This window comes from Cetorhinus maximus, chromosome 6 (genome assembly GCF_964194155.1).
Source record: "Cetorhinus maximus chromosome 6, sCetMax3.hap1.1, whole genome shotgun sequence".
In the NCBI taxonomy this organism is placed as follows: domain Eukaryota; kingdom Metazoa; phylum Chordata; class Chondrichthyes; order Lamniformes; family Cetorhinidae; genus Cetorhinus; species Cetorhinus maximus.
The window spans coordinates 15954831-15978469 of NC_135884.1; the positions used below are offsets into that span (position 1 = coordinate 15954831).

Here is a 23639-nt window from a genome sequence, read left to right on the forward strand (position 1 = left end):
AAAACCTCTTAACTTTGAACACCTCTATTAAATCTTGCCTTACCTTCTCTGCTCCAGGGAGAACAATCCAAGCTCTTGACATTACTCAAGTCCCTCATTGTGGTATCATTCTAGTCAATTTACCCTTTGTTTCAAATTCTTACAAGCCCAATGCCATGTGTGAGGTGATGGTTCATTGTGCTGAATGGCTGAAGTTTTCCAGCTCAGTAGGAATGATTGATTGGACAAAAGTTTCCCATATCAGCTTAATTTTTAGATGCTAACTCTTTGTGAGCTTCAATGCTATTGGGGTGGGGGGGTGGAAGTGGGAAGCGGGGCTGGGAAAAGGCTTCTTCTGCAGTGGTTCTGCAGCAGTTTAAAGTAACCTCAAAGAATAAAAATATTTTGGTGCCTCTTATTAACACTGGAAAAGTCTAGGTTAATCTCCATGAGATCAATTTCGGTCAATGCGGCCTTTTAAATGTTGAATCATGGGGCTGAAATTTAAGGCCTGTCGTGCGGGGGCAGGGCCGAAAAATGTGGCCAGCCATTCAAAACTCCATTGACTTCAGCGGGAACAGAAGATCCCGCCGGTGGGAGAGGCCGTAAAATTCTGCCCATGGAATGCTTCTGTTGGCAATCGTGGGCACCATTCTGTTCTGGTTGCCCTTATGTACAGTGCTGTAATGTTGTCATGGCTGAAGACGTTTGGTGCTACTTGGTTTATCATGCAACTTTGCTGACTCTTTAGAATATGCCTGTGTATGTTGAGGTGCATTCCAACGTCCCTCACTACTGCAACTACTGCAAAGATGGGAGGGGAATCTGGTGTAACACAGCTCTGCCTGATTTCCTACTGCTTAATGCCACTCTACCACCACCAGGGCCATGGTGCAGAAGGTGAAATTCTTATTAAACAAACTCATCTTATTCCTTGCAATTCTGAGAATCTTCTTTCAGCATTTTGATGATCAAACACTGCGTTTTCCTCCATTTTCCCACAAAGAACATAAATCAATGTCTTACCTATCACCTTTCACAGTCAATTGGTACTATGGCAACCATCAGCTAACAACAATCAGTTCATTAGACACCAATTGAAGCAATTACTTCAACTGCAAAAGTTCCAACTTTGCCTAAACCTAAACTGAAAGATTAAAGAACCTGCAGCCAATGTTCTCATCCAAGGGCAAGTTTGCTGATTTTCAGTATTCTCTCTAGAGCTGGGTATAATGGTGTGGAATAATTGAACCATTTTCTTTCTTTATTTGGTAATCCTATCCTCATGGAGTGGTGGGACTTGCATTATCTTTTACTGCCAACATGCTGATTTTCTGAGCCATTGTTGGGAACATCCTGTGTGGATACCAGAGGGAGAATGTAAATCAGGGAGAGGTTCACTCCATGCATTGCCCTTGTACAGTTTCTAGTAGTTGGTTCCAGTTCAGCATTGATAACCCTCATCATGTCAGTCACCTGCCCGCTCTCTGAAGACAAGGAACTCATTCATGTGGATAGGAAAATGGCCTAACATATGGGCAGAGGTAGGACAGGGAATTTAGTAAAAAGATCAGGAAATTAATTTTAAAGAACAAGTATAAATAGGTAGACAGATGTAGCTCTGTGATTACTGTCCCCAGATCTGACCAGTTTAAAGGTTTAACCTTACCTGCCATCCCGATCCCAGTCATAGACATCCACCTTCACTGTTCTAAAGTTGAAAAGCAAAAAAGGGGTGTAATCAGTAGGTCCAATTGTCTTCAACATACGTGTCTCATAAAAATGAGTATTTAGCTTTCTTCTATGTATTTAAAACCTATTACATTTCCTGAAGCAAAAACAAAGAGGGCAAGGTTTTTGCAGCCGGAGTAATGCGAGGCTTACAGTGCTCACCTTTATTTATGCGGAAATCAGGTAGGCATCTCTGACAAATGCACATGTGAAATGAAACGCCAAAATCAGAAAGCTGCTGTCCAAGATGCTCTGCACTTCCACGTGTGGCATGATAATGATATCTTGCCAACTGACTTACCTTCAAATACGTTAAACAGTGTGAGGTTGCTGTACTGACCTCAGAGGTAGGAACTAAACTCACCAGAAAAGGTTAGCGCTTGTCCATTCCAATGTAACCACCTTTCTAATGGCACAATAAGTCTTAATTAGTGGAACACAACTTTCCTAGCATCTAAAATTAACTTTACAATTGTGGAGTCTTATTCTGTCAGATTTTAAATATTATCTGAGATTTAAAAAATAAAAATGTAAATTTTTGAAAACATATTTCTTTCTGACTCTCTAATCTTGCTCTCTTAATCTAATCTTTCTTTTCCTCTCTTAATTTTGCTCTCTGTAAGTGATTTGACATTGAGTCAATATCCTACCCAACACTTCCTATTTCAAACACTGCACTGCTCATTAATGATTCTTCAATCTGATTGGTCAAGGAATCATAGTTTCTTGCCCTGTTCACACAGGACCCAAATGCCCTGCGGAGAGTGCTGCACTTTTTTGACAGTTGGCAGAGAGTAACTTCCAGTTTAAAGCCTAGAAAGGTTATGGGCAAGTTCCCTAAAAGTGTTACCCTTGTTCTGCACTCCCCTGCCAAAGGAAATAATTTCCCCTAACGACCCACATCAAATCTTTTAAACTTCATTTAGATCACCCCTTAATCTTCTACATTCAAGGGAATATAAGCTTAATCTATGCAACATTTGCAGCATATTTAACCAAGAAAACAGCCAAAGGTATTTTATCACAGAATCACAGAACTGTTACAGTGCAGAAGGAGGGTATTTGGCCCATCGTGTCTGCACTGCTCTCTGAATGAGCAATTCCCTTAGTGCCATTCTCCCGTCTTCTCCCCATAACCCTGCAAATTCTTCCTTTTCGGATAACTGTTTAATTCCCTTTTGAATGCCTCGATTGAACCTGCCTCCACCACACTCTCAGGCAGTGCATTCTAGGCCTTAACCACTCGCTGTGTGATAAAGTTTTTTCTCACATCACTTTTGCTTCTTTTGCCAATTACTTTAAATCTGTGCCCTCTCGTCCTCAACCCTTTCATGAGTGGCAACAGTTTCTCGCTATCTACTCTGTCCAAACCCCTAATGATTTTGAATGCCTCTATCAAATCTCCTCTCAGTCTTCTTTTCTCCAAGGAAAACGGTCCCAATTTCTCCAATCTATCTTCATAACTTAAATTCTTCATCCCTGGAACCATTCTTGTGAATCTTTTCTGTGCTCTCTCCAATGCCTTCACATCCTTCCTGAAGTGCGGCTTGAGAAGAGAAATTGATGGCAAGGGTGGAAGAGCAAGGAGAGCTGATTGAAAGAATGGGCCAAACAGAGGGAAATTCTAAAGGTGTGTAGAGAAGTAGCAAGGTGGAGAAGTTTGAGGAGGGGGTCAACAGAGTTGAATTCAGATAACTCGTGTTTCTGCCACTGATAGTGGAGTGAAGGAATTGGGTTATGAACAGGAGGCCACAGAAGGAAAGAAGAAAGACTTGCATTTGTATCTTGACTTTCACAATCTCTGAATGTTCCAAAGAACTTTACAGTCAATGCGGTACTTTTGAAGTATAGTCACTTCTATAATGTAGGAAACATAGCAGCCAATTTTTCACACAACCACCTCCCACAAGCACCAATATGATAATGACCACATGATCTGTTTTTGTGAAGTGGATTGAGAAATAAATATTGGCCGGGGAGAACTCACATGCTCTTCTTCAAAATGATTTTGTTGGGTCTTTTGACATCCACCTGAGAGGTTTAATGCCTCATCCAAAAGATAGCACCTGTGACTAGTACAGCACTCCGTCAGTACTGCAATGGAATGTCAGCCTAGATTTTTGTGCTGATTCAGAGGTGAGACTGCAACCAACTGATCCACAGTTGGCAGAAACCTGTGGGATCTGGGTTGGGATGTATGCTTTAGACAGAGTACAGGGTAGGATGGAATGATGCTGTGGGCAATTTTCAAAAAAGGACAAATGTTTTGAATTCAGTGCACTGTCAGGGATAAATGGGCTCAATGAAGATGAGGGTGATGGGTGAGTAGATCCTAGCAAGGATGCAGGCAGTGGAGTTTTGGATGAGCTGCAGTTTGTGAAGCGGGGGTGGGGGGGGGGGTCAATGGGGTCAAGTTAGAGGGATACTGAAGATAGTATTGGAAAGAAGCACCAGAATATCGTAAAGTGAATTATTGTACAGCAACAAGAGTTGAGGTACTCCATATACTGACCTGTCATAATCCCCATTACACAGCGCTCGCACTGGGATGGTGAATGGTTGCCAGACTGGGTTCAGTGTATTCTTCACCACTTCTGTTTTGTGGCAGATGGTAAACCTGAGAGAGAGAGAGGGCGCAGGAGAAAGATACACATATAGTGATAATGAACCTAACAGAGAGAGAGAGAGGGAGACACAAACAGACAGACAGACACAGAAAATGAGAACATGAAAGAAGGTGATAAAGATATGAATAGAGGGGAGGTTGCTGGTAGCATCATAAATGCAGTCAAAAAAGAATGGCCTAGAAATCCATAAGTTTAAGGAAGGGGACAATCAATTAGTCAGTTTAACGTCAATAGTAGGAAAAATAATGGAATTCCAACCAAAGGAGAGAATAGAAGAACATATAGAAATAAGAAATATAACAATGAATAATTAGCATGGATTTCAAAAGGGAAAACGTTACTTGACCAGCCTTATTGATTTTTTGAGGAGTTAACAGGGAGAGTAGACAATGGTATTAGTAACTGTTATTTATCTGGATCTTCTAAAGGCCTTTGATAAGGTGCCCTTAATAGACTCATGAATAAGATCAGAGAATATGGAGTCAAGGCACAGGTGGTAGAAGGGATTGCTAGCTGGCTTCAATACAGAAAGCAGACAGTGGGTGTGAAGGGTAGTTATTCAGTGTGGCAGAAAGTGGGAAGTGGTGTTCCTCAAAGATCAGTGCTGGTAGACCACACCAGCTCACAATTTACATTAACGATTTGGACTTTGGAATCAAAAACGCAATTTCTGAATTTGCAGATGACACCCTAATTGTGGGGAGGTAGTCGAAACTGAGGAGGACTGCAACAAATGTCTAGAGGACATTAATAAACTTGAAGATTAGGCAAATCGTTTTCAAATGAAGTTCAACACAAGTACATGTCAGGTGGTAAGAGGAATAGGAAGGTCACTTATCACTTGGAAGGTTCAAGTCTAGGTGGCATAGAGGAACAAAGGGATCTCGGAGTACAAATTCAGCAATCACTACAAGTTGCACCACAGGTTAGCAAGGCAGTAATAAAGCAAATTGAGAACAAGGCTTTATTTCTTGGGGGATGGAATTGAAAATTAGGAAAGTTCTGCTAAACATGGCTAGATCACAGTTAGAGTACTGTGTGTTCTATGGACACCCTTGTCAATCTGGCATCAGACTCTTCAGTCCTGAGAGAACTCACAGAAGACTATGAAGTCACTTTATGGCTTGGACATACTCGAATAAAGAGGGGCTTACCGTCACTCTGTGTAGTTCTGGTCACATTATTATAAAATGGATGGATAGGTAATTGAGAGGCTGCAGAGAAGATTTATAAGGATGCTACCAGAAATGCGTGAGAATATCAGGAAAGCATTGCTAGGCATTGCTAGGCTTGATCTCTTTATTTCTTGAAAAAAGAAGGCTGGATGACATAATAGAGGTATTTAAAACAATGCAAGGTTTTGCTAGAGTATATACGAGAGACTGTTTCATCTTGTGGGGAAGAGCATAACTAGAGGCCATCAATATAAGATACTTGCCAAGAAATCCAGTACAGGTTACAGAAGAAACTTCTTTACTCAAAGGTCGGGATTTTCGCGGCGTCGTGAAGACTTCGTGGCTTATCAAAAAACTTCCAGATCCAAAAGACCCACCCCCCGTTTCTGACAGATTCTACTGTCACCAGTAGGGGAATGGGGGTGGGAAACCTGAACTCAGCAGGGCCATTTGAACTCATTGCTGAGTTCAAATAGTACCTATTATCACTGGAGCGAGGGCTGTATCACACAGTGTGTGAGTTGTGGGGCTGGACGTTGACCTCATTGGATGGTGCGGTGGGCGGGCCTGGAAGTGGTCACGAAGCTGACCGCCACCCGCGATCGGGCCCAAACATCAATTTCAGACTGGCTGGCTAAATAACGGGCGGCCAGCATGAAACGGGCGCTGGGACCCTCGGTGCTGCTGGGGTCGGTGGGGCGGGAGAAGCGCGAGTACTGAAGTGTGCGCATGCACAGGGGTGCGTGCAGTGAAAGCTCCCTGAGGCACAGAGCTGCCTCAGGGAGCTGAAGATTTTGAACAATAAAAATAAAGAATTAAAAAAATAAGCAAAACATGTCCCCTCACGTGACTCTGTCACATGAGCAGGGACATGTTAAATATGAGTTAAAGTTTTTATTTTTTCTAATCACTGGTCGAAACCTCAGCCTGCCCGTGGATGAGGTTTTGACAGAAATGCAAAGGCCGCTTGGCCTATTTGCCCACCTGCCACCAAACAGTTGGATGGGCAGCGAAAAATTCGATTTCCTTAATTGATTAAGGGCCTTAATAGGCCGCTTAATTATTGGTGGGTGTGCTGTCACGAGTGTGCGAGATGATGTCGGAACGTCATCATGCACTATTTTATGCCTAATGAGGGAAAAATTATGCTCATGATTTTTTAGAGTACATGTAAATACTTGTAAAGGACAGATATGGGCTTTAGAACTTTGAGTTACTTAAATGGCCAGCCCTTTAAACTTTGAAAAAAATGCCTGCCAGTGTCTGAGAGTTGAAACAAAAGCTGCGCTTATAGTTTCAATAGATGTTTGTTGACATAACCCTAAGTGTGATCATTATAGCATTATTACTGCCTGACTGCTTCCACAACCAGTCATTATCGCAGTAGGGGCTGTAAATGCAGTTTGATTGACAGCTCCAAGAGGATTAAAGGATTAGCTATCTTTGATGTGGTGTTATGAATACAAATGTTTGTTTGTATAAGGGATTAAGTACTTGAGGGGATTTAAATGTATTGAATGGGCTTTTATGAATGAGGGCTTTTTTATATAGTTAAGTCTGTAATAGATACTTAGAACTTTACTTTATTTCATCTTAGAATAACTCCTGAGGTCTGCAAAAGCGGATACTGGGTGAGTTGGCATCGGGCTATAAGAGGCCATGGCAATGGGAGGGGGTTCATGAGTTGGCACTAAGTTGGTATGGGGCCATAAGGGGTCACGTGGATGAGTGGGCAGTCATGAGGTGGCACTAAGTTGACATAGGCTAGAGGGCTTAATATTTAACAAAACAGCTGGGACAAAGTCCCAGAGAACTGAGGTGGGCCTTTTAACCAGCCAGCATCAGCACTCAGCAGTCCCTGTGGCTACCTCCAATCTACATCTTGGGGTGGCAGGTCCAGCTCCAGCACACACCTGCCCTCTCCCCATTGGGGACACGTTTTCCCGAGGCAGGTGCAGCATGACACAAAATTCCCCAATCCTGCACAACCACCTCGGGAGCGAAAATCCAGGTCATTGAGTGGTAAGAATGTGGAACTTGTTACTGCAGGGGTTTAAGTGAATAGATACATTTAAGAGGAAGCTAGATAAGCATCTGAGGGAGAAGGGAATAGGGAGTTATGATTATTTAGTTAGATGAAGACGGATGGGGGGGAACCTGGAGGGGAGAATAAACACTTGCATGGACTGGTTGGGCTGAATGGCCTGTTTCTATGCCGTATATCCTATGTGATCCTATTCAATTTTGGCAAAATCCATTTTTGGATGCAATCTCAGGATAAGGGGTTGATCATTTAGGATTGAGATGAGGAGAAATTTCTTCACTCAAAGGGTTGTTAATCTTTGGATCGGATAGACAAATTTTTGGTCTCTCAGGAAATTAAAGGATATGGGGAAAATGGAGTTGAAGCCCAAGATCAGCCATAATTGCATTGAATGGCGCAGCAGGCACGATGGGCATATGGTCTACTCCTGCTCCTATTTATTGTGGCTTGTGTTCAGATGCAGAATGCCAATAGCCTGCACTCAAATGGGGAAGTTCGAGGAGCCTGGGATATTTAGGCTTCACGCTGCATTATCGGGTAGAATGTTTGGGTAAGTGATTGGTATGGGGGACTGGAGAAGGAATAGGCCTCAGAATGCAATTGAGGAAGGCTAGCAGGTCAGTAAAGAACGTTGCACCCTCCGTAGGATTGTTGGCTGGTCCTCAGAGTGTGATCGGTGGGGAGGGGATTGGAGGTGGGGGAATGGTGGGAGGGTTGAAAGGTTTTGGTGCTAGGAGGTTGGTGTACGGCTGGGATGAGATTGGGGATACCTGGAGGTTGGAATTGGGAGTGATGTCGGAGTTGAGCACTAACTTTTTTTTCATTTGGCGCTGCTTAATGCTGGTTTTCTTGAAGCATTCAGCATTGTGCTGGCTGCCTCAAGCACAAGCCGAAATTGCTCGAGGAAGAGAGGCAGATATGTTGGGCCTGATATTTGCATTTCTTAAGGGCCTAATGCTTCCTTCTGGTGTGGAATGGTCCCTCTTGTTTGCACCTTACCAAAATGATGTGTGGTGTGGCGTGCACCAAAATTGTACACCTCTGGCGCAGACACCGTTTTGGACACATAACAGCACCTGTAGCATTGAAAAACCAGGCACCACTAAGCTAAATTTCTAATCCATTTATGATGTTGCTACAAATAGGCAGTACATCAACATCCCCTCAGTAATAGTAAATGTGAGTGAGGGAGAGAGAGAGTGTGTGTGTCAAAGTAAAACTGAGAAAGATTTTCAATATAGTGATAGTAAGCTTGAGATCTAATAGCAAATCTGAGAGATATTGCATAGTGATAGTATATCCAAGAGACAGAAATACAGGGTAAACTGGGCAGGATTTAAACACTGTGATAGTAAAGCTGACAGATTTAAATATGGACACAGTGAGGGCATACCTGAGAGAGAGAGAGAGAGAGAGAGAGAGTTAGAAACACAGTGACAGTAACATTGATAAATAGAGATTTATGGAAATGGTGATATCAAAACTGAACATGTGATACAAACAGTATAGTAAACTTGAGAGAAAAACATTGTGGAAAGGAAAGAAAAAGACACAAACACAGTGAAATTCAGCCCCTATAATTTCATGTGAATCGCAGCTGCTTGGTTTATATAAACATTTCATCAGGAGACAGGTACAAATTGGTAACTAATTTACAGCATCACATTTATGTTATGTCCTTTAAATATAAGGAAAACACTGGTATAATTTATAATGGGGATTGTATGGTGCACACTGACAGCATTCCCCAATTCATACCTTTAATACTGAGAAGTAAAGAAAGCCAATGAGGGAGAAAAGAAAAAATATATGTGTTTGAGACCAATCACTAGAAACTTGCTGGTTATATATATTTGTGGTGATTATCTTCTGCACATTGACACCAAATTTGTTATTGTCAGAAACAGAAAAGGTAGAAGACATAGAAAAGTAGATTTTCATCCTTGCTGCCTAGGCAATAATTTAGTGAAGAGGATTTCATGTTCTTCATATTACCTGCCTGTTATTCATTCCATCGATTCAATTGCTGCCCAGGTACCAGTTTTTTTACACAGCAGTTATATTGCTGAAAGAAAGGGACTTTTTGTTGAAGCTTTTTAGGGGAAACAAATCTATACTATATGAAGAGAGAGTGCTGATTGCTTGGCAAGTGGAGTCTGATTGGTACAGGTGTTGCCATGGAATATGCACCAGTTGATGGTGACTAACAAATTAACTGCCAAGCATTGTTTGAAATTTAAACCAGGCAGCTTGACTCCAATTGGTCAAGACATTGCATCTGTTTCAGCTAAACAAAATAAGTGACAGCCATTCGCTGGTTCATTCCCCATGGCAATGTGTGTATATGTTCTTTCTGTTCGCAAAGAACAGGGCCCTGTGTATTAATATATGTAGCTTCCAGTACACACAAATGCACCACACTGCGTGCAGTTATTGTGATTTAAGATGTACTGCCTGAAAGGGTGATGGAAGTAGATTTAATTCTAACATTCAGCAGATAATTCGATAATTGCCTGAAGGCCTATTTCAGGGCTATGGGGAAAGAGTACGGAGTGGGATTAATTGGATGGGGTCAATTGCAGTGCACTAGTGGCCAACAGAAATCCCCATGTCACACTTTCACCTCCCGTGGAGACCTTGTGAGATTTCTGGCCATATTGTTAAATGGTGTACCCAATATTTACCCCAGAAAGACTATTCGAATGGCTCACTGAGTTTATCCATTGAATAGCTGAGTCATACAGGTCAGAAAGGTCCCAGGGTCAACCATGGTTAATTTTGAGTTAGCTTATCTCAGTCGGGAAGGCAGTACAGGCATTACAGGGTTGGAATCAGCCAGGCTTCATCCTCTTGATCACTATCCAGGGACCCTACTGGAGGTGTTCGGACGAAGTCAGCAATGTGCTTGGCTTTGATAAGCCCAACAGTCTAATAGGTGTCTATTCTTATACATTAAGAATGGTCACTCGGGAAAAGTACTAGAGGGTAAAAAGCACACATGGAGCAACGCCAGAAAGAAGCTGATATCTGAAGGAAAGCATGAGAGAATGACAGGATAGGGGGGATTGTGTTGTTAAGACTCTGAGAAACCTCCCAAATTCTCTCAAAATTATACCTGGATAAACTTCTTCGACTGTCCATTTTTGTTGGTTATCAGCTTATTTTGTTCAGTCGGTTAGGCTTAAAGCAAGTGGAGGCCGTTTTGAAAAGTGTAGAAGAAATAATTAACCAGTTATATAAAATTACTTACGTTCCATCTTCATTGCTCCGATAAAAGACCAAAAATGGATCTGATTTCCCAAAGAAATCTTTTTTGTCCAGCTTATTAGCGCAGAGCTGCATGGTTGCAATGTCCTGTAAAGCACAAGATTTCTTATTAAAAATGGTTTACATAGTATTTAAAGCACAAAAACAGGCCATTCAGACCAACAGGTCTGTGAGGTCTTTTATGTGCCACACAAATCTCCTTCCATCTTACTTCATCTCAAACTATCAACATAACCTTCTATTGATTTCTCCTTCATGTAATTATCTAGTTTTGCCTTAAAAAATTCTTAATCTTCCAGTGTGCACCCTTCATTCTTTTGCAACCAGGTTCAAAAGAAGACGGACAGTCATTTAGCAATCTTTACAGTCTACAATGTCAATACCACAAATGACATACTGAAATGGCTGCTAAAGATCTTGGTCGCCATTCTGTTACAACATATATGTTTTGCATCATTCCAAGTTTGGCTTGGGAAATGAAAAGACAAATTAAATGAATATGGGAGTGAGAGAAAGCAAAGCAAAATTAAGCAGACAGCAACGCTGTACAAATCAGGTTTCTTCTCACTGATAATGCAATGAAGTGGATGGTTTCACACTGGAACAAATAGATACGTTTGACTATTTAGGACAAATGATAACAGAAGATGGCAGATATGATGCAGAAGTGTGAAGAAGGATAGAGATAGTCAGAAGTAATTTTGTGAAAATGAATAATATGTTCACAACAAGAAAACTCAAGTTTGTAACAAGGAAAAAATGCATAAGATGCTACATTCTATCCACTTTCCTGTAAACCTCAGGAAGCTGGACAATGAGTACAGACCTGTGGAAGAAAATCAAAACCTTTGAAATGTGGATGCAAGGACATATGCTAAAAATTCCTTATTTTTTTCTATTCTTTCACAGGACAGAGGCGTTGCTGGCTAAGCCAGCATTTACTGCCCATCCCTAATTGCCCTTGAGAGAATGGTGGTGAGCTGCCTTTTTAAACACTGCAGTCCATGTGGTGTACAGTGCTGTTAGGAAGGGAGTTCCAGGATTTTGACTCAGTGACAGTGAATAAAGACCGTAAGACAAATGAAGAGGTACTTGGAATTGCAAGAGCAAAAAGAACTCTAAAAAGTGACATCCAGAAAAGAAAATGTCAGTATTTCAGCCATTTGATCAGAGCTGAAAAGCTACAGCGATCTCCTCTGGAGGGCAAAGTGGAGGGTAGCAGAAAGAGGGGTCAACCTAGGTGTGGTTGGATGACGGATGTCACAGAGTGGTTTCAGACGAGCTACAGTGGATGGGTAAGGATGGCGCAAGACAGATGGGTGTGGCATAGCAGGACTAGCTACAAACAGCAGCAGCAAACAATGCAGTTATAGGACACAGACCATCTGAAGCATGTCACCAAGACCCAATCTCACAGTGATACGAAGTGATGTGAGATTCCCTTTAGAATGAAATCTAACTCCATATTTGAAGTCAGTTTGAACTTTCACATCTGGTTTACACTCCAACTCTGATTTTAAAACAGTTAGTTCAGCTTTGCACCAATGCTAACTGTGAATGCAAATAAACAATTAAGAAGATGGGTTAATTCAGGACAGCTAGTTGTATCTGGAAAAACTCATAAACTCGATGACGTTTACAGCACAGAAGGAAGCCATTCAGCCCATTGTGTCTGTGCTGGTCAGCAAATCTCTGATTACACTAATCCCATTTTCCAGTGCTTAGCCCATAGGCCTAGGGCAGCATTATCCCCCCCGTTGGGGGGCTTGTGTGGGAGCGGGCGGGTTCCTGATTGGCGCCCCCATTTGGGGGCACGCCGCCATTTTATATGGGCAGGCCAATTAAGGCCCGCCTAGCATGACGTCCGCTCGGAAGCGCTGTGCGCTCCCTGTGCGGGCAGGGTGGGGGGATTCCCTGAGCAGGTCTGTGCACTCTTTCGTGCGTGCGTGCGGAGGAGCACACAGATCTCCCTGAGGCAAAGTGCTGCCTCAGGGAGATCGGTTGAACTTTAAAAAATTTACTAAAGGTAAAAAGAAATTTTCCTGACAGGTCCCCTCATGTGACAGTGTCTGGGACATGTCCATTACTTTTATTTAAAAATTTCCCAAACATTTTAAATCCCTCACGAAACCTCATCCCCCACCCCGTGGATGAGGTTTCATGCTTTCTCGAAAGGCCGCCTGGGCTCTTTGCCTGCCCGCCAACCTTCAGGTTGGACCGGCAGGTCCATTAATCATTTTAATTACTTTTTTAATGGCCTTAATAGGCCGTTGACAGGTCGGCGGGCAGGCAGCTGAACTGAAAATCTAAATGACGCAGGGTGACGTCAGGACGCACACCCGATGTCACCCCATGTCATTTTACGTGTCGGTGAGCAGGCCCTGCCCCCACTCGCCGACCGGAAAATGCTGCCCCTGGAGTCTACGGCAATGCAAGTGAATATCTCAATGCTTCTTAAATGTTACAATAGTTTCTGACTCAACCACCCTTTCAGGCAGTGAGTTCTAGACACCCACCATCCTCTGGGTGAAAAAGTTTCTCCTCAACTCCCCTCTTAGCTTTCTACCTCTTACCTTAAATCTATGCCCCCTGGTTATTAAACCCTCTACTAATGGAAAAAGTGACCTCTTATCCACCTTATCTGTGCCCCTCATAGCCTTCTAAACCTCTATCCTGTCCCCTCTCAACCTTCGCTGCTCCAAGGAAAACAACTCCAGCCTATCCAATCTTTCCTCATAGCTCAGACCCTCCAGCCCAGGCAGCATCCTGGTAAATCTCCTCTGCACTCTCTCCAATGCAATCACATCCTTCCTATAATGTGATGACCAGAACTGTGAGTTCTCCAGTTGTGGCCTAACCAGTGTTTTATATAGTTCCAGCATAACCTCCTGGCTCTTGTATTCTACACCTCGGCTAATAAAGGCAAGTATCCCATATGCCTTCTTAACCACCTTATCTACCTACCCTGCTACCTTCAGGGATCTGCAGATATGCACACCAAGGTCCCTCTGATCCTCAGTACCTTCCAGGGTCCTACCATTCATAGTGTACTTCCTTGCCTTGTTAGCCCTCCCCAAGTGCATTACCTCACACTTTTCCATGTTGAATTCTATTTGCTACTGCTCTGCCTACTTGACCAGTCCATTGATATCCTCCTGCAGTTTACGGCTATCCTCCTCACTATCTACCACCCTACCAATTTTCATGTCATCCGCGAATCTCTTGAACATACCCCCTACATTTAGGTCCAAATCATTTATGTACATCACAAACAGCAAAGGTGCCAGCATCGAGCTCTGCAGATCCCCATTGGAAACAGACTTCCAGTCCCAGTCCCTCTACCATCACCCTCTGCTTCCTGCCTCTCAGCCAATTTTGGATCCCATGGGCTCTTACTTTCTTGACCAGTCTGCCATGAGGGGCCTTACCAAAAGCATTGCTAAGTCTATGTAGACCACATCAAATGCATTACCCTCATCAACACTCCTGGTTATCTCCTCAAAAAATTTGATCAAATTTGTCAAACATGACCTTCCCTTAACAAATCCATGCTGACTATCTCTGATTAATCCGTGTCTCTCCAAGTGCAGATATATTCTGTCCCTCAGAATTCTTTCTAGTAACTTCCCCTCCACCAAGGTTAGACTGACTGGCCTGTAATTTCCTGGTCTATCCTTCCTCCCTTTTTTTAATAATGGGACAATGTTAACAGTCCTCCAGTCCTCTGGCACCTCACCTGTGGCCACAGAGGATTTGAAAATTACTGCCAAGCCCCCTAATATCTCTTCCCTTGCCTCCCTCAACAGCCTGGAAACATCTCATCTGGGATTTATCCACTTTTAAGGCCACTAAACCTGCTAGTGCCACCTCTCTCTCTATGTTGAGTTCCTTTAATATTTCACAGTCCTCCACCCTGATGTCTATACCTGCATCATCCTTTCCCATTGTGAAGACCGATGCAAATTATGCATTGAGGACTGTGCTCACATCTTCCGGGTTCACACAGAGATGACCTCTTATGGTCCCTAATTGACCCTACTCTTTCCCCAGTTTTAAAGCTTTAGGCTTTAGGCTTCTTTGATGAAAAAATGGAACATACTTATCAAAAGGTGTTTGATAATGTGCTGCATAGGTAGCTCGTTGAGAATTTTATGGTGTTAAGGGAAATGTAACAACATGCATAGGAATTAGCTAAAGGACAAAAAGCAGAAATGAATGGCTAATAATTACTTTTCACCTGCAGGGATTCAAACAGTTGTGCTTAACAGAGATTTAGTGCTATAGGGCACAATGTCACAATTTGCAGATGACACTAAATAGGGAGCATGGTTCATTATGAACAGGACAGGATTGATTTTATCTTCAGGAGGACAGGGATAGTTTAGCAGATAGGGAAAATAAAGGCTGGATGAAATTTAGTACAGAGAAAATTCAGGTGATACACCTTTTGAGGCATAATAAAGAGAGGAAATGTACAATAAATGATAAAACGTTAATGGCAATTTTTAAGCTCACTCAAAACCCATCCACTGGCTGTGATGACCTTTGACCTGGAAGCAATACAGTAAGGGAAAATTGTAATTTCTTTAAAATGTCCATGGAGACATTTGACCTGGAATAAGTACAGAAAGGAAGCATTGCAATTTAAAAAGAAATGCCTGTGGAATCCTTAATCAGTTTAAAGAATGTTTGAAAAGGACTTTTAAGAGCTTGTATCAATTATAGAGGGATCAATTGTAATTTTCTTAGATAATAAGAAATATTACTCCAGGTGACCTTGACTGGAAGCAGTACCAACAGGAAGGAAGTATACAAAAGCCGTGTGGCTGCCAGACAAAAAGGAGAGCTGCAGACAAGAGAGCGCTGCAAAGGAAGAAAGTTGCAAGACAGAGTGTTGGAAGCTGAAGGTGCTCAGCACATAAATTCAGACATAAAGAGAAAGCAGACAGGGACAGAAAGAAGAACACACAAGAGTCTTGTGAGGAGAAGAAGTAGATTTCTCTCAGGAAGTGGTCAGTTTTTTTGTTTGGCAGAAAAGGAGGCAGGGGTCCTTGGAAGGCACTATGCAAGCTGGCTAATGAGGTCTAATACCTGGAAGGCTGTGAATGGCTTGGAGACAGTGAAGAGCTGGTGTTTTACCAGAAGCAGACAAACTATGAACCAGGGTGTTATTGGTTGGTTGGCTGAAAGGGAATTCTTGAAAGCTACGACATCAGGACTGTCGTGACCCAAGCAAGAGGGGGTTCATAGAAGTGTGCCTTGCTGATGATAATCTTACCGGTGAAATTAGGTGAAAGCTGTTGTCAGATAGGACTCCTGACCCACCCAGCATAAATAAGGAACAGCATATTGTGGAACTGTGTAGCTACATAATGCCTGCATACTGAATGGGAATGCTTGTGGTTGTATAAGATGTATCTTTGTTGTGTCAACTATGTTGGTTCTGATTGGTGTGAAAGTAAAAAATTAGAAAAAGTGAAATCTAGTTGGTAATTTCTTCATTTGGGGGTCACTCGGTAAATTTGGTTATTTTGGTTCTAGTGTAATAGGTTAATCGAATAGATATGCTAATGAGTGATGTAGAGGATGAGGTATCAGTAACATCTGTCAGTCATGTGCTAGACTCTTGAGAGAGAGGTTGGAACACTCTGTACTCAGAAAAGCCATGCCTACTCTGTAACCTGTCTTATTGTTATCAAGCAAGTTTAAAGCAAGTACTAGAGTAAGATACAGTCTGTCTAGGGAAGTTAGGTCTTGATCACTAGCAGCCAAGAACCATGCCAAGAGTACACCGATCATGGTGGCAGTGCAAAGCAATTTCCCCATGGGGATTGTGACATTGCACAGGGTAAAAATCAGGCCCAAGGAGTAGTAAAGTTGAGAGATTTACAAGGGTCAGATACACAAATTTTAAACATAGGAAGTTAAGTTGATAAAGCTGTTAAAAAATAGATAGGGTCTTAGATTTTAAGAATAGGGGCATGAACTACAAAAGCAAAGAGATAATGCCAAACCTCCACAAATCATTGGCTAGGCTACAGCTTGTATCTAGCTAAGGAAGGATGTCAATGTCACAAAAAAGAGACATAAAATCTTCACTGAGGTAATACCAGAGATGAGAGGCTGTAGAGAAGAATGATTTCCATCAGTCAGGGAGTAGAGGGCATATATTTCAAATCATCACCCAAAGAAATAAGGGGAGAGGTTAGCTGAGCATTTGTTTACTGAGAGGATTGCCAGGTTATGGAATGCACTAACAGTGATGGAAAAATAATCCATAAAATTTTGGAAAGGAAAGTGGATAAAAAAGATTTTATAATAAAAAAAATGTGTAGGGAAAGTGTAAGGCAACATGGCTGAATAGGTAACTCTTAAAAAGAGCATGGGCACAATGGCCTTCTACTATATAATTCCATGATAATTCTAAACACAAGAACATAAGAAATAGGAGCAGGAGTAGGCCATTCGGCCCACTGAGCCTGCTCCACCATTAAATAAGATCATGGCTGATCTGCTTGTGTTTCAAATTCCACCTTCCCATCTGCCCCGATACCCTTTGATTCCTTTGCCTAACAAGAATCTACCTACCTCCGCCTTAAAAACATTCAATGACTCCGCCTCCACTGCCTCTTGACGCAGAGAGTTCCAAAGTTGCACAACCCTCTGAGAGAAAAGATTTCTCCTCATCTCTGTCCTAAAAGGGCAATCCCTAATTTTAAAACAGTGCCCCCCTAGCTCTGGACTCACCCACAAGAGGAAACATCCTTTCTACGTCCACCTTGTCAAGACTGTTCAGGGTCTTGTATACTTCAGTCAAGTCACCCCTCACTCTTCCGAACTCCAATAGAAACAAGCCCAGTCTGTCCTCATTCCAGGTATCAATCTAGTGAACCTCCTCTGAACTGCCTCCAGCATATTTACATCCTTCCTTGAATAAGGAGACCCAAACTGCACACGATATTCGAGATGTGAGGCAGAATTTCATGCTTGTCAGGCGGGGGCAGGAGGGGGCGGTCAGGAAGCCGACCGCTGTCCGTGTTCGAGGCCGGAAGGCGATTTCATGCTGGCGGGCCAATTAAATAATTATTTAATTTAATTTTTATTTGCTTTAGGAAACCGTGGATGAGGTTCCCTAAAAAGTGCCAGGGCCACTTGGCCTTTTCGCCTGCCCGCCAATAGTAAGTTTGGACGGGCAGCGGAAAATGTCAGTCAATTGAGACTTTAACGGCCGTAACAGGCCTTTTAGTTGTCGGCAGGCACGCTGCCGATTCCTGCGCGCGCCCGCCAACCGAGGTATTGCACGATTGCACGTTGATGTCGGGGATGCTCGCCCGATGTCAACACGCGTTGTTTTACACTGGAGCTAAAATTTTTGCCCGTGGTCTCACCAATTCCCTATATAACTGAAGCATAACATACCTACTAAAGACAGAGGCAGCAAGAGGTCAAAGTGAGGATCAGTATAAGAGGGTGCGAAAAAGAGATGTATGAAGATCCTTGGAAAGAGCATTTAAAAGAATGTAATGCTTTCTGGTTTGTTGTGATTGTTGTCATTAGACGTGCCAGTGTAAAGGTTGCATCACCTTTCCATGGTGCCAGAGCCCACAGCATTTTAATAAGCGTTCTTCCTCAGAATGTGATGATAGTTCCATGCAAAATACTTTCTGCAAAGACAAATCCAAATAATGTACAGAGCTATAGGTTCTGAAAACCTACCAAATGCTCCCTTCTGGGTTGATGTGTTAAACTGGAAATAAACCTCCTAACAACATGTTATAAGGTAAAATTAATTTTCTTCAAATCCAAGTGAAGGACAGGATTACTGTGTGAAGTAAACAAAAGGAAGTGATAATTGGATTATTATGCAATGGAAAATGAATTGGAATCAATGATGTAGGGAAAGGCTGCATCTTTGAGATTAATTTTTCCCTCTTCTAAAAAAGCTAGTCATAGAATGTAGAACAACTCATAAAAAATGTTCAGCTAGGCATGATGTTTCTCTATATAGCAAGCTAATGTCATGTTAATCAGTTAATTTCTAAACAATGCATTGTATGTAATCATTAGAGAGGTTGTAGCCATTAAGAAAAGCTCTATAAGTGCTTTCATTTTTCTACTGGAACAGAGGTGACTAATGTGCAAATCTAATCAAATTCTTTTTTTTAATTCTGAAAGGATTTAAGAGGCCAAGTAGTGAAAAGATGGCTTCCATGGGTTGGCAAATCAGTTATAATTGACTTTGACTCAGGATTATCACTCGAAGAATGAAGGTGGAAGTTGGAAAAATTTTATTCCCACACAAAGGATTATTAGAACCTGTAACTACTGCGGCAGAGACCATGAGCTGAATTGGCCCAGATTTGCACTAAGTGTGGTAGCAGTCGGGTAAAACGACAGTTTACCCGCTGGCCTCAATGGCAGGTTTTCACTCTGTATCGTTCCAATCCTGCCATTTTATTTATGCATTCCCGGGAAACATGTCATTTCGATGGAGGGGCAGATTCTCATTCGCCCGTCCACCATCACATCGCCACTTCATCATGCCGGGCATCACGTTTGAAGTGTAGCCGTGCGCAATCCTTTCAGTTCCATGACTGCTGCACAGAAGGCAGGATGGCCCAGCCCCCAGGTTTAGTGACGCGTCCTTCAAGCTCCTTTTGGACGCAGTGGAGGCCTGCCGTGATGTTCCCTAACCACCCCCCCCCTGCCCACTGCTCTGGCCGCAGGACGGGCAGCACCATCACCAATATGGGAGCCGGTGGCAGCGGTGGTCAGCGCCAATGCCCTGCAAAAGAGGACAGCCACTCAGTGCCGCAACAGGATGAATGGTCTCATCCGTTCCGCCAGGGTAAGTCACTCTTCTCATCACTCTCAACTCACACACTCACTAACCCATCACACATCCACAGGGATCTCACACCTCCAGGGGCAACACCACTGACTCTCACACACACTCTCACATCTCCATCAGGCTTATATCCTCTTGAACTCATATACTCAATCCTGTCCATGGCGCCGGTCACCACACAACATTCCATGCAGGGCCATGTGTCCTGCTCACACTCTCTCCATATGTTTTCATGCAGGAGAAGCCTGCTCACATCAGCAGGGAGAGGTCCCAGACTGGGGGTGGAGTGGCCCACATTAGGCTCCTCATTCACTTTAAGGAGTGTGTCATTGCGCTGACTAGTGAGGATGTGGACCCTGACTGCGGTGACGGTGAGGTCGGCAGCGAACACCCTCGTGAGGATCCTGCACCACATCATCCCTCTTTCAACACAAATGCGAGTGATCTCTCTCTGGCTTTTGAATCTGCTGCCATGCACTAATTGTCTCTTCTTTAGTTCACAGAGCGCTCTGCTAAGCGACCAACACCCTCAGCCAGCCAGCCCCTCAGTTCCATCCAGGTCCTCACCTCCAACCAAGAGAACATCTCATGCATTGAAGAGCAGGAAATAAGCAGCCTGGAAGACCCATCACAGCGCTTACCTGCACCCTGCACCAGCGCAGAGACACACACCTTGGTGGGACCTAGATCTAGAGCAGGCTCGGGTTCACAAACTGCTGGTGATCGCATGGACACATGTCCGCAGCAGGAGAAGTCGGGTGTGGCTGAGCTCCCTAACACTCGGAGGACTGCTGTGGAAGAGGCATCTGTGAGGTCCAAGCCAGATGACAAACTTCTGTATTTTTGCCTTCCAACTCATCCTGGAGAGTCAGCAGAAGGTGAGGAAACATCACGCAGAGCTGTTGGAAGCCCTGAACAGAGTGGATGGCGAGTCAGAGGAGTGCATCTGGCTGCTCTCTGATGAAGGAGTGCCCACATTTGCGCGTATGGAGGTCTCCATGGGAAGGAGACCCTGGTCCAGCAGAACAGAGATGTGTGCAGTCCTGCACTCCATAATGGGAGCCATGGGTGAGTTCCTACAGTGGCAACGCAAGAGGGAACTCAACGTCCCTCCAGGTGCTTCTTCCCCTCAAGGAGCCAGGCTGGGGCCCTTGGGCACCCGAAGGGAGGCAGAGCGGCAGCTGGACACCTCTGGGTCATCCACTTAGTAATATCAGAGGCTGTGCTTGCCCTCTGAGTCCCCTTTGCCTGTATGCCCCTCAACCTCATCCTCTGTCACCACAGAGGGAGCAGCTGGCCAACGAGGGATACTGGAGGGAGAATGTGTGTGTGGCAGGGCCTTTCGGAGCCTTGTGCAAGTACTCTCCTACGCATGTGGATCCTTCATGTATCACACTCTCCTCAAGAATGTCCTGAGCATTTTGAATGCTGCCTGCTGGGGTTCACTTTCAGTTGTCCATCTGAGCTGACCTTCATCTCTGCTCACCCACTTATCACACTCCCACGTAGCACCTGATCTTGCCCACCACGACTCTTGTTTCACTTTCGATTTAGGCAGCAGGGTGGTGATAGAGTATTTCATTTCTCCCATGTCCTTTCCCCTCCCCCAGTCACCTATTTCCTTTTGCCCATCACTGTTGACCCCCGTGGCATCACCTTCCACTTCCCCCTCTGTGACACCAGCCACAATCCTTTTCTTCTGCGGGGGTCCAGGTGAATGTGCACATTTTCTTCCTTCCCAAAAAACCCACCCCCATTCACATTCACCTTCCTGACCACCTCCTTCCCACCCCCAGGGTCCATGTCTGCCTCCGAGTCCCCACCCTCACTGTCCCTTCTACTGATACCATCGAACCCTCACCCTCCCACCCTACCGCCTCACTCTGCCCTCGGTCATTCTCACTTTACCCTTGCACCAGGCCCACCCTCAGTTCGCTCCCCAGGAGGCAGTCATTGACTCATCAGAGGCTTCCCTTGCAAGTTCACTTGGACATTCCTCCTCCCTCTGGAACCCCCTCCAATCCCCCCAGAACCCCTTCCCCCCACCAGAACACCTTCCCCTCCCACCGGACTCCCCCCACCCCCTCCACTTACTCCTTCCCCCTTCCTTCTTCTACCCTCACTTCTTCCTCCACCCACACTCCCTCCCCTCTCCGCATTCCTTCCTCCCCCTGGACTCCCTCCCCTCTCCACATTCCTTCCCCCCACCGAACTCATTCCCTTACACCATCCACCCCCCTTACACCTACCTCCCTAGTTGCTATCTTCTCCCCTGTTACCCCCTCCTCCAATGTACTCCCTACCCTCCCAACCTCCCCACCCTGACACCTTCGATCCTCTCTCCCAATCTCACCCACTCCTGACACCTCTTCCGCTCCCACTCGATCCTAGACCTTCCTGGACCTTCCTCTCCACCCCCTCAACCATCATCCGTTGCGAGCAGACCCTTAACAGTGAATTTCCAACTTCCGTGAGCTGCTTCGCGGTGGAGCCATGTCCATGAGAATCCACCCAACATGCCATGGACCTTCCTCCAATGTGCCATTGCCATCAGGCTCCAGCATCTTCTGCTGCTCGGATGTCCGTGAGCAAGGCCCTTGCGGTGAGGACCGACTTCTGCACGTCATACTTGTCAAGATGTATTCTGCACCGGCATGTTTTCCTGCTGATAAGGGCGGATGATCCAGCGTTGGAGGGGAGGGATGGCCTTATAATGATATGCTGATGTATTACAATGAAGCTCCCGACGTCTGATGGCGGGAAACGCGGCCAGCCATCGACGGGCTGAGTGGACAATCGCAAACTGGTTTCGCAAAGTCATGAAACCAATTTCTGCCCTTCTCACCAGATTGTCCGCTCACGCCGCCAAACACACCCTACGCCAGTGGGCACAGAAAATTCCACCCTATATGGGTGATTTTAACTGCATACCCAGAGAAAATCAGCAACATCACACACTTTTTCTGAGGGTTCTAATTTTAACCTGCGATTCTGAGCAGGTGAGAAGGAACATCTGTCAGAAATTGCAAATATGCAGGTTGGGCTCCAATATGGTTATCAGGGCCTGACTGACACTTTAACTGAAGGTCTGCAAGGTGAAGCCGTTGGACCCAGTGGTAGATCATGAAGCTCGTGGAAACAGGGGGGCTTCATCGCAACTAGGTTGGTTGGGCCTTTTGCATTCTGCAGTCTTGCTGATGGTAGAAGAGCAACATGTACAATCTCCAACATGAATGTATTTTCAGGGATAAATGCACCCTGTGTTTTCCTGATACCGCAACAATTCCCTTTGACATTATTGAGCACAAGTGTGAGTTACTTTGCAGTGAGTTGTGAGTTAGGTGGCAGAAGACTTCTCTTGAAGTCAATTTGGTCTGGTCCGTCTGATCTCAGCAGCTGATGCACACAGATTGCAAGAGCATCAGCCAGATCTTGAAATTGTTGTGCAGTCTCAACTCTATCTTTGAATTCCACTCTCTTGCTGCATGCTCCTTTTATATTTATTTTGGAGTCAATGAAATATTAATGGGAGAGCAGACATGAGCTACTTCTTAACTTCTGGGAAATGCTCTAACAATATCTGAGTTCTTCGTACAAAATGTTTGACGTCATTCATGGGCTTCAAGTGTTGCACCATCACGTCCTCTTCCTTCCTCAATCAACACTGAGCGCCCACAGGGTCAGGCTAATGAAACACAACAGCCTGGGAGAACTGCATCTTTATATTCTCTGCTGCAGATTGGGAGGCTCATCTCATTAGCTATTGAAGGGGAATTATATGTGTAATTGAAAAACATCACAATCAAATCAAATCAGCATCAGACAGGCATTATTCATTCAAGCCAGCAGAATCTCCGCAAGATGGGAACAAGATTTTTTTCCTGATTTTTGAAAGGTTTGCCTATCAAAGAGGCAGATGAAAATATTGCCGAAAGGTCTGGTTTCCCTTTCGTGGAATTCATGACATA

General features: G+C 44.2%; 1 protein-coding gene across 2 annotated transcripts in view; it reads right to left on the reverse strand.

Annotated features, from left to right (window-relative positions):
- The window catches only part of LOC144681563 (copine-9-like), a 410414-nt gene that overhangs the window by 80738 nt on the left and 306037 nt on the right, over positions 1–23639 (reverse strand). For both annotated transcript variants that reach the window (XM_078543246.1, XM_078543247.1), the window contains exons 8-10: positions 10807–10910; positions 4223–4327; positions 1649–1690 (exon numbers count right to left, since the gene is read on the reverse strand). In XM_078543246.1, coding sequence (XP_078399372.1) covers positions 1649–1690; positions 4223–4327; positions 10807–10910 — 251 coding nt within the window. The remainder of the gene's footprint in view (positions 1–1648; positions 1691–4222; positions 4328–10806; positions 10911–23639) is intronic.